The sequence below is a fragment of the Triticum dicoccoides genome, chromosome 5A (assembly GCF_002162155.2).
Source record: "Triticum dicoccoides isolate Atlit2015 ecotype Zavitan chromosome 5A, WEW_v2.0, whole genome shotgun sequence".
Taxonomy (NCBI): domain Eukaryota; kingdom Viridiplantae; phylum Streptophyta; class Magnoliopsida; order Poales; family Poaceae; genus Triticum; species Triticum dicoccoides.
In genome coordinates, this window is record NC_041388.1 from 386,658,279 (window position 1) to 386,669,417 (window position 11,139).

Below are 11,139 nucleotides of genomic sequence, written 5' to 3' on the forward strand. Positions count from 1 at the left end.
AGTAATAGGAAAAAAATTGGTTTCAAAAAAAATTGGAATTTTTTTTCAAAATATGATACGTAATATGACCGGGAAGTTTGAAATATTTTTTCAAAATTTCATCATACTCATGAATATGAACAAAGTCCTAGACATCAACAAGGTTTAATAGGATTGATATGATAGATATATCAACAAGTGCCTGTGAAGTGAGCTGGTGCTGGGGTTGGATAGAACTGCGAAGTTAAGCGTGCTCGGGCTGGAGTAGTGTGAGGATGGGTGACCTTCCCGGAAGTTTGACCATAGAGTGTGATTTGACTTGAGATTAAGCATATTGACCCGAGATTAAGCCATAGTGACCTGAGATTAATAAAAAATTGAAAAAAAACATTTAAAAAATGAAAAAAATTGGAAAAAAAATTCTGAAATAAAATTGTTACTAATGGCGCACTTCCATGTGGTGCGCCATTAGTATACCAAATTCTGAAATAAAATTGTTACTAATGGCATACTTCCATGTGGTACGCCATTAGTATCTGGTATACTAATGGCGCACTTCTATGTGGTGCGCCATTAGTATCTGGAATACTAATGGCGCACCTGTGGGATACTAATGGCGTGCGCCATTAGTATACCAGATACTAATGGCGCACCTGTGGTGCGGCATCTCTACATCTCTACAACTATTAAAAGAGCAAACTTGAGTACCCCTAAAACCACACAACAAATTGTACACAGAAGTACCAGAGACGTTAGATAAATCAAACTAACTCATATCTGACAATCCATATTACATCAAAGATTAGCTGCACAAATTAACGCTCCAGAATAAATGTTCTGCCAGGCAGACTCTACGCACGTCCTGCCCCCCGCAATGCGCGATCCACCCCAGGCAAACAAACCTCCGCACATCACGCCGCTAAACGCATCATCCCCTACCCCCAACTACGCCCCGCCTCCCTCCCCACCGTCGTGCTCCCCTCTCCCCACGGACGCCCTCCCCGCCTCCGCTGCTGCCCGCGCAACAGACGCCATCGTTGCGGTCGCCGATCCGCTCAAGACCCCAAAGCACGTCGCGGGGACTTGGAAGGCCACCACGGAGCTGACGCCGCTCCCTCCGGACCTGCTGCACCAAGGAAAAGCGGATCGAGTGGGGCGCGGAAGGAGCCGAGGTCGGCACGCCGCCGTCGCGTGGGCGTGTCGGCGGCAAACAGGGTGTCCCCCAAGAACCGGTCGTGGGCCAAGAAGACGATGATGTCCCATGCAGACGTCACACAAGTTCCTGGTGGCAGCATGATGAGTGGGCTCAAGCAGCGACCCGGCGTCAGCTTGACGGCGTGGACTATCAGGATATCATCCTGATGCGTGGTGATCAATTCAGTCATGGTGAGAAGATGAGCTCTGCTATACTCAAAAGTGTGCACCACAAAGGAACGAGAAACTCTGAAACTATACATGGGTCAGTGATCTATGGACCAGTTACATTTCACTTGATCTTTTTTTATCTTTCAAGGATACCAGCAGTTGGTTTCGTTTTCAAACTAATTAGGTAGATATTTGTGCAAGTTTATAGAAATTTGTCATGCTTAGCTAGCTGCTCTAGCATTCAGTTGAATCTGTGTTTGGGTTAATTTTTGAGGTCTGGTCTGGCACAACTATATTTCAACGGAGGTAGGAGACACTCATGAGGCAAGATCACTTCACAAGGGCTGTTATAGCAAAGAAAATCGCTAGGTCTGCAATTCTGGATCAAAGGTAAGCTCTTCTTGCTTCTTCCATGATCAATTAGGCTTTAAAATAACTCTTTCCTAGATCATGCTTGAAATACTAAATATTTTATCTGCAAGACAGAGAAAAGATCCAAATTCGTTGATGGAGTTAGAGCTTCCGTACAGCAGAGTCTTAGGTAATTTATGTTCTGACCAAGATTTTACTGCAGAACCAAATTATGAATGCTTAATCTGAGCTATTTCTCACTCAGTTTCCTCTAGGTCTCTACCAATTATTGTTTTTCTTTTGAGGTGGATGCAGCTGCTGGTCACACTTTAACCACACGTCAATTGCACGAGTGGTGCGGCGCCATCCTGTACCACAAATCATGCGAAGAATGATGGGTGGTGTAATCCTATGCTAGCTATAGTGCTAGACTGATTTCAGAAACTCTTGGAGCTCATCTTTTGGCCTGAAACACCAAGAACTAACCTGCCACCGCACTGACTACTGATTAATACAATGGAGTTCATTTGATCCATCTGATAAAATACCTATTGGCGAATAAGCATGAAAAGTAATCACCCACTCTTTCCGCAGTGGAATTCGGGTATGCCCGCTCATCTATTTATTTGTCTGTTGTTATAGATAGGTTCATCCGGGTCTGAAATGTTAATGGAGTTGTTTCATTCCTCACACAATCCCTTTCAATTGGATCAGTTCTCCTTTTTGAATTACTCTATATTCCATACATATATGTTTATTATGTTAATTGAGACTTTAGAGCAAGATATTTATTTTGTTGATATTACCTTCAAGGGAACATGGTACCTACGACGCGGGAGGACTATTGGAAATCAGTTTTAAATCTAATCAAGTGTATACTTCTCTTTTGTCTCTTCTGCAGCCATGATGTTAAGAAGTTCAGTGTAGGCAGGAGAAAAAAATCTTGGTAAGCTACAATCTTCTGATCACAATCTTACTTTTTTTATTACTCTTATTAGTGCTTCCGTTACTTTCTACTGAATATGCTCAATGGGCTAGGTCCCTTTTTACTAAGTTATTACGTATAATGGGGGATTACTTGATTTGCTCATCGTTATCTGGTTAGCGATCCCGTGCAAACTCAAGTGATAATATGTGCATGTTGTCTTTTTAGTCCTACAAATGTAATAAGCCAACACCTTTCATTTAAACAAAGTCGATATCACACATCAATTTTTGACCTAGAGCCATTTCATTGCCAATAACTATAAGAGCAGCTTTTGCATCGTAATTGATAGCTCTTCCTCTCAGGTATGTTCTATTTTTAGCATAATCATATCCTAGTGTGTTGTATATTCTTTTCTCTAGTGAGGGTCTGTTGCATGACCAATTCATTTCTCCCTTCTATCTGATTGCCAGACTGCTGACGACTTTCCGATAATTTGTATGTCTTTTTCGATTGGCCATTAGTTTCTGAAATTAAGGTACTGTGATTTGGGAGGAATAGATGTGTACACACTGTTGTTACATTGCAGGAGGGTGATTTGTAGTCATTTTCCTATTGTGTATGCTCTGTTCTACATGTTCAGATTGTCCTTTAGCAGCAATAGGTCTGTGCTTTTTCTTGGATCTGATAGTGGACGAGATTGGATGTTGGGTTGTGGCTGGAGCTAGCCACCTTGTATCCCGCGAGTAGTCGCCATGCCGCTCGCTTTTTCTTTCTTTTCCTTGCTTTGGTCTGCAGATTTTTCTGTCGATCTATGTACAGTTTGGCTGTCAGCCGCTCCTTCTGAATGAATCATGCAGCTCTCCTGCGTTTCCTTCAAAAAAATAGGTCTGTGCTTTTTAACTCTGTTTTAGTTGTTCATTTTGAATTGCAGAAAAAATGTCATGTTTAATAATCCTCCAGCAGAGTAGTAATCTTTAGAGGTTCGGTAGTTAACTCTTGCATTTCGGATACTGTAGAGGAGTATGTTCATATGGTCAAGGATGGTATCATCGACCCTGTGAAAGTGATCCAAACTACACTTCAAAATGCAGCAAGGTACAACTTCAGTTCTCTAACCATGTACTTTATGTATGACCATGGCCATTAGTTCATGTATTTGTTTACTGATGGCAACTATTTCATCTGATGGTACTGTTATCGTGTCACATAGAACAAGTACTCTGATGATGGCAAGAAGCATAATGTTAAATGAATTGGGTAATGTTGAGGTTGATGATAGCTTGCTTGTGTAAGTTTTTATAAGTTGTACATTATATGGATGAGATCATGAATGTGGTCTGAATAAATGTCTGTCCAGTGTACAAAGCCATGAAACTGGATTCAAAAATAAGAAATGGTCGCTCGACGACGGCGGTGGCGGGCACCGTGGCGTGGACAACGGTGATCCCCTCGGCGGCGGTGATCCGCAGCAGGTCATGCTGGCTCTGCACCAGGCTCGCCGGCATGAATTGACCCCCTTCCGCCGCCCTACGCCCCACCAGCTCGGCGTTCACCTCCACAGACGCCTACTGGCACACGAACTTCACCAGAATTCACTTGCAAGAGATTAATGTGTTTGGGGAACTATATATTGGAAAAGTGTGTATTTTTGCAAGAGAATATATAATTGATGCAACTTATATGAAAGAGCGTCTGATATTTGGATTAAAGAGGCATATTGATTCATCTTTTAAAAAAAGGCATACTAATTCACGAAGAATAATATTTCAAATTTTCTGGATGTTTGATACAATGTACATTTGTGTTAGACGTGCGTTGCACGTGCATGCTTACTAGTTAGTAAAAAATACTAATGGCGTGGTACTAGTGGCGCACCTATAGTGCGCCATTAGTAGCCAAAACAGGTGCGCCACTAGTAGGCCTTTTCCTAGTAGTGTATGCATCAATTTCTATGCTAGGTTCAAGCTTCTGTCACTCTTGCCCTCCAATACATAGTCCTATCAACATACAACTAACCCTATGGTGTGATCCATGCGCGCGCTCATATGATGGGCACCAAAGGACAGCAACATAACCACAAGAAAATTAAATCAATCATAGCAATTCATCAACCACCGATAGAACAATGAAAATCTACTCAGACATCCTAGGATGGCAACACATCATTGGATAATAATATGAAGCATAAAGCACCATGTTCAAGTAGAGGGTACAACGGGTTGCGGGAGAGTAGACCACTGTAGATAGAGGGGAGAAGGTGATGGAGATGTTGGTGAAGATGGCGAAGGTGTTGGTGAAGATCGCGATGATGATGATGGTGTCCACGGCAGCGTTCCGGCGCCACCGGAAGAGAAGGGGAGAGGGGGGACCTTCTTCTTCTTCTTCCTTGACCTCCTCCCTAGATGGGAGAAGGGTTTACCTTCTGGTCCTTGGCCTCCATGGCATGGGAGGGGCGAGAGCCCCTCCGAGATTGGATTTGTCTTTCTGTCTCTCTCTGTTTCTGCGTTCTCTCTAGCTGCCCTTTCACCATTCCGTAAATATATGGAGATCCGTAACTCCGATTGGACTGAAACCTTCACCGAGATTTTTTCCTGAAAATTAGCTTTCTTGTAGCAAAAGAATAGCAGCAACCGCATTACGAGGGGCCCATGAGGGTCAGGGGTGCGCCCAGGGGGGTGGGGCGCGCCCCTACCTCGTGCCCCCCTCAGGAACCGTCTCGCGTGGATTTTTCTTCCCGTATTCTCCAAATATTCCAAAAATATTCTCCATCCGTTTTTATCCCGTTTGGATTCCGTTTGATATGGGTTTTCTGCGAAACATAAAACATGCAACAAACAGGAACTGGCACTGGGCACTGGATCAATATGTTAGTCCCAAAAATAGTATAAAAAGTTGCCAAAAGCGTATGAAAGTTGAATAATATTGGCATGGAACAATCAAAAATTATAGATACGACGGAGATGTATCAGCATCCCCAAGCTTAATTCCTGCTCGTCCTCGAGTAGGTAAATGATAAAAAGATAATTTTTGATGTGGAATGCTACCTAGCATAATCTTGATCATGTATCTAATCATGGCATGAATATTAAGACATGAGTGATTCAAAGCAATAGTCTATCATTTGACATAGAAACAATAATACTTCAAGCCTACTGATAAAGCAATCATGTCTTTTCAAAATAACATGGCCAAAGAAAGTTATCCCTACAAAATCATATAGTCTAGCTATGCTCCATCTTCACCACACAAAATATTCACATCATGCACAACCCCGATGACAAGCTGAGCAATTGGTTCATACTTCTTAACGCGCTTTGGCTTTTTCAACCCTCACGCAATACATGAGCGCAAGCCATGGATATAGCACTATAGGTGGAATAGAATATGATGATGGGGGTTATGTGGAGAAGACAAAAAAGGGAGAAAGTCTCACATCGACGCGGCTAATCAATGGGCTATGGAGATGCCCATCAATTGATGTCAATGTGAGGAGTAGGGATTGCCATGCAACAGATGCACTAGAGCTATAAGTGTATGAAAGCTCAAACTGAAACAAAGCGGGTGTGCATCCAACTTGCTTGCTCATGAAGACCTCGGGCATTTGAGGAAGCCCATCATCGGAATATACGAGCCAAGTTCTATAATGAAAATTCCCACTAGTATATGAAAGTGATAACTCAAGAGACTCTCTATATGAAGAACATGGTGCTACTTTGAAGCACAAGTGTGGTAAAAGGATAGTAACATTGCCCCTTTTTATTTATTTTTTCTTTTTTTCTTTTTTTGAATGGGCTTCTTTGGCCCCCTTTCTTATTTAGGCTTCTTTGGCCTCTCTTTGGGGGGGGGGGCAATGCTCTAATAATGATGATCATCACACTTTTATTTACTTACAACTCGATACTAGAACAAAGATATGACTCTATATGAATGCCTCCAATGGTGTACCGGGATGTGCAATGATCTAGCGTAGCAATGACATCAAAAAACGGACAAGACATGAAAATATCATGCTAGCTATCTTACGATCATCCAAAGCAATATGACAATAAATGCTCAAGTCATGTATATGGTGATGATGGAAGTTGCATGGCAATATATCTCGGAATGGCTATGGAAATGCCATGATAGGTACGTATGGTGGCTCTTTTGAGGAAGATATAAGGAGGTTTATGTGTGACAGAGCGTATCATATCACGGGGCTTGGATGCACCGGCGAAGTTTGCACCAACTCTCGAGGTGAGAAAGGGCAATGCATGGTACCGAAGAGGCTAGCAATGATGGAAGGGTGAGAGTGTGTATAATCCATGGACTCACATTAGTCATAAAGAACTCATATACTTATTGCAAAAGTTTATTAGCCCTCGAAGAAAAGTACTACTACGCATGCCCCTAGGGGTATAGATTGGTAGGAAAAGACCATCGCTCGTCCCTGACCGCCACTCATAAGGAAGACAATCAATAAATAAATCATGCTCCGACTTCGTTACATAACGGTTCACCATACGTGCATGCTACGGGAATCACAAACCTCAACACAAGTATTTATACTAATCCACAACTACCCAATAGCATAACTCTAATATCACCATCTTTATATCGCAAAACTATTGCAAGGAATCAAACATATCATATTCAGTGATCTACAAGTTTTATGTAGGATTTTATGACTAACCATGTGAATGACCAGTTCCTGTCATCTCTCTAAATAGATATAAGTGAAGCAATAGAGTTTAATTATTTATACAAAAGATATGACCATGCTCTAACAAATATAAGTGAAGCAAAATAGCATTCTACAAATGGTGGTTTTCTATCTAAAGAGAAACAGGCAATCCAAACTTCAAATGATATAAGTGAAGCACATGAAGCATTCTATAAAGCCATACTCAAAAGATATAAGTGAAGTGCATAGAGGATTCTATAAATCAACCAAGGACTATCTCATACCAACATGGTGCATAAAAGAAAAATGAAAACTAAATGCAAAAGATGCTCCAAGATCTGCACATATCACATGAATGAAACAAATATAAAAACATACTGATACTTGTTGAAGAAAGAGGGGATGCCTTCCGGGGCATACCCAAGCTTAGACGCTTGAGTCTCCTTGAATATTTACTTGGGGTGCCTAGGGCATCCCCAAGCTTGAGATCTTGCCTCTCTTCCTTCTTCTCATATCGAGACCTTCTCGATCATCGAACACTTCATCCACACAAAACTTCAACAGAAAACTCGGTAAGATCCGTTAGTATAATAAAGAAAATCACTACTCTAAGTACTGTTGCAAACCAATCCATATTTTGTTTTTGAATTGTAGCTACTGTAATATAACTTTCCATGGCTTAATCCACTGATATAAATTGATAGTTTCATCAAAACAAGCAAACTATGCATCAAAAATAGAATCTGTCTTAAACAGGACAGTCTGTAGTAATCTGAACATTCATCATACCTCTGGTACACCAAAAATTCTACCAAAATTAGGAAAAATAAACAATTTGTATATAAATAAAGTTCAGAAATAATCAGAACCATTTGACGTTCCAGTAAAAAATGTAAAATCGCGCACTACAGCCAAAGTTTCTGTCCTGCACCGTACAAACCAACAAGCAAAGTAAACATCCTAAAGGAAAATCTTGGCACATTATTTTTATTTTTAAGCCTTATAAAAGCACACAACAGAAATAAATGACTCTCTAAAACTTCCGGGTTGTGTCCCTGGCAGCGCTTTCTTTAAAGCCATTAAGCTAGGCATATAGTGCTCAAGTAATGAATCCACCCGGATCCCAAGGTATATCAAAGCCAATTTTAATTAGCAATGATTTGGCATTTAGTAGTGAGCACAAAGTAACATATATCATGCAACAACGAAGTCTAAGTCCCTTCCTATGCATCGGCATGTCATAAAAGAACAATTCATGCACACATAGTAAAGGCCAATGCATAGTATAAACAGTTTCTTGCAATTTTATCGTATTGGAAGCATAGAGAGGTGGAGATATAGTTCCTCTCTGATAATAATTGCAATTAGGAGCAGCAAGCACATGCATATTATATTCATCAAAATCATCATGTGTAATAGTAAAATGCAACCCATCAATATAATCCTTAACAAGTGCAAACTTCTCCGATATAGTGTAGTCGGGAGAATTCAAAAAGATAATAGGACTATCATGCGTGGGTGCAATAGCAACAATTTCATGTTTAACATAAGGAACTATAGCAAGTTCATCTCCATCAGCATAATTTATATTGGCATCTTGGCCACAAGCATAGCAAGCATCATCAAAAAGGGATATTTCAAAAAAATCAACAGGGTCATAATAGTTATCCTAGCAATCATCCTTCGGTAAGCACGAAGGGACATTAAACAATGTATGTGTTGGAGGGTTACTCTCATTAGAACGTGGGCACGAGTAGCTAATCCGTTCTTCCTCCTTTTGTTCTTCGCTCTCCTCATCATCTTTTTCATCCAATGAGCTCACAGTTTCATCAATTTCGCCTTCCATAGACTCCTGCAAAATATTAGTCTCTTCTTGGACAGCGGAGATTTTCTCAATAAAATCATCAATATCGGAGTTGAATTTATAATTCTCATAGCAATATTTAAGGATAGCTAAATTTTCAGGTCTATAAACCGAATCATCAAAATTTTCACACTCTTTAAACAAAGATTCAATTTCATAAGCACCCATAAAAGCAACAAAATCTTCTATTTGTTCCACATTATAGTAATCATATATACCATTAGCATAAGAAGCCAAGGTTTTATCATCATTAAATTTGCATGAAAAGGGAAGGTGTGAAGCCTTCATCCTAGAGAAACAAGTATAATCATATCTCAAGCAAAGTTGTCGAGCATACCAATGCAACATATGAATTTGATCCCATAATAGTTTCCCTTTTTGTGTCAAGCGATAATCCCTAAAGTATTCATGTTGATCCAACGTGTCTCCCATTATATAATTGAATGGGGTTTTCTCAGGATTATCAAAGTAGTACATGATATCTTTCACATAATGAGCATCGAGGGTTTTAGGAGGTTCCTCATCTCCTTGAGTAGCAACTAAACCTAATTTTTTTTGGTATTTCGTGTTCCATATCCATAACTAAAGATAGAGAACAACTTAGAACAGCAAATAAAAATTACTTAGTGATAAAGCAAACAAGCACACACGAGAATATTCACCCCACGCTATTGCTCCCCGGCAACGGCGCCAGAAAAAGGTCTTGATAACCCACAAGTATAGGGGATCGCAACAGTTTTCAATAGGTAAGAGTGTCGAACCCAACGAGGAGCTAAAGGTAGAACAAATATTCCCTCAAGTTCTATCGACCACTGATACAACTCTACGAATGCTTGACGTTCGCTTTACCTAAAACAAGTATGAAACTAGAAGTACTTTGTAGGTGTTTTTGGATAGGTTTGCAAGATAATAAAGAGCACATAAATAAAAAGTAGGGGCTGTTTAGATAAAGACACAATAAAGTAAATATAGCTAGTGTGGAAAAGTGGTGGTAGGAGTTGTGAAATTGTCCCTAAGCAATTAACTACTTACTAGACCGATAGCAAGTTTTATGTGGGAGAGGCCATTGCTAGCATGTCATCCCTGACTTGGAATTCTCTGCACTTATGATTGGAACTATTAGCAAGCATCCGCAACTACTAACGTTCATTAAGGTAAAACCCAACCATAGCATTAAGATATATTGGTCCCCCTTCAATCCCGTATGCATCAATTTCTATGCTAGGTTGAAGCTTCTGTCACTCTTGCCCTCCAATACATAGTCCTATCATCATACAACTAACCCTATGGTGTGATCCACGCGCGCGCTCATATGATGGGCACCAAAGGACAGCAACATAACCACAAGCAAATTAAATCAATCATAGCAATTCATCAACCACCGATAGGACAATGAAAATCTACTCAGACATCATAGGATGGCAACACATCATTGGATAATAATATGAAGCATAAATCATCATGTTCAAGTAGAGGGTACAGAGGGTTGCGGGAGAGTGGACCGTTGTAGATAGAGGGGGGAAGGTGATGGAGATGTTGGTGAAGATGGCGGAGGTGTTGGTGAAGATCACCGTGATGATGGTGGTGGCCACGGCAGCGTTCCGGCGCCAACGAAAGAGAAGGGGAGAGGGGGGCCCTTCTTCTTCTTCCTTGACCTCCTCACTAGATGGGAGAAGGGTTTCCCCTCTGGTCCTTGGCCTCCATGGCATGGGAGGGGCAAGAGCCCCTCCTAGATTGGATCTGTCTCTCTATCTCTCTCTGTTTCTGCGCTCTCTCTGCCTGCCCTTTCACTGTTTCGTATATATATGGACATCCGTAACTCCGATTGGACTGAAACCTTCACCGAGATTTTTTCTTGAAAATTAGCTTTCTTGCGGCAAAAGAATAGCAGCAACCGTGTTACGAGGGCCCCACAAGGGTCAAAGGCGCGACCAGGGGGTGGGGCGCGCCCCCTGCCTCGTGCCCCCCTCGAGAATCGTCTCGCATGGA

At 41.1% G+C, this 11,139-nt stretch overlaps 1 protein-coding gene across 3 annotated transcripts; it reads left to right on the forward strand.

Annotated features, from left to right (window-relative positions):
* Positions 1 to 879: 879 nt before the first annotated feature.
* Positions 880 to 4,371, forward strand: LOC119297397. 3 transcript variants are annotated; one of them, XR_005145647.1, is made up of 7 exons: positions 880 to 1,734; positions 1,827 to 1,885; positions 2,011 to 2,299; positions 2,597 to 3,508; positions 3,640 to 3,718; positions 3,834 to 3,911; positions 3,981 to 4,371. XR_005145647.1 is itself a non-coding variant. In XM_037575201.1 (5 exons), exons 2-5 carry the CDS (start codon positions 3,475 to 3,477, stop codon positions 4,231 to 4,233), a joined length of 444 nt encoding a protein of 147 aa, XP_037431098.1. In that variant the 5' UTR covers positions 2,000 to 2,299; positions 2,597 to 3,474; the 3' UTR covers positions 4,234 to 4,371. The 3 variants fall into 3 exon arrangements, 1 of the variants encoding a protein (XP_037431098.1); XR_005145646.1 differs by having other exon boundaries at positions 1,831 to 1,885; XM_037575201.1 differs by lacking the exons at positions 880 to 1,734; positions 1,827 to 1,885 and having other exon boundaries at positions 2,000 to 2,299.
* Positions 4,372 to 11,139: the final 6,768 nt, after the last annotated feature.

Bases quoted from the DNA above. Each gene is read 5' to 3' on its own strand.
- LOC119297397 (XM_037575201.1), top strand. From the start codon at position 3,475: ATGCAGCTCTCCTGCGTTTCCTTCAAAAAAATAG. The intron at 3,719-3,833 runs GTACAACTTCAG...CGTGTCACATAG, and splicing joins ACACTTCAAAATGCAGCAAG to AACAAGTACTCTGATGATGG. The intron at 3,912-3,980 runs GTAAGTTTTTAT...ATGTCTGTCCAG, and splicing joins GTTGATGATAGCTTGCTTGT to TGTACAAAGCCATGAAACTG.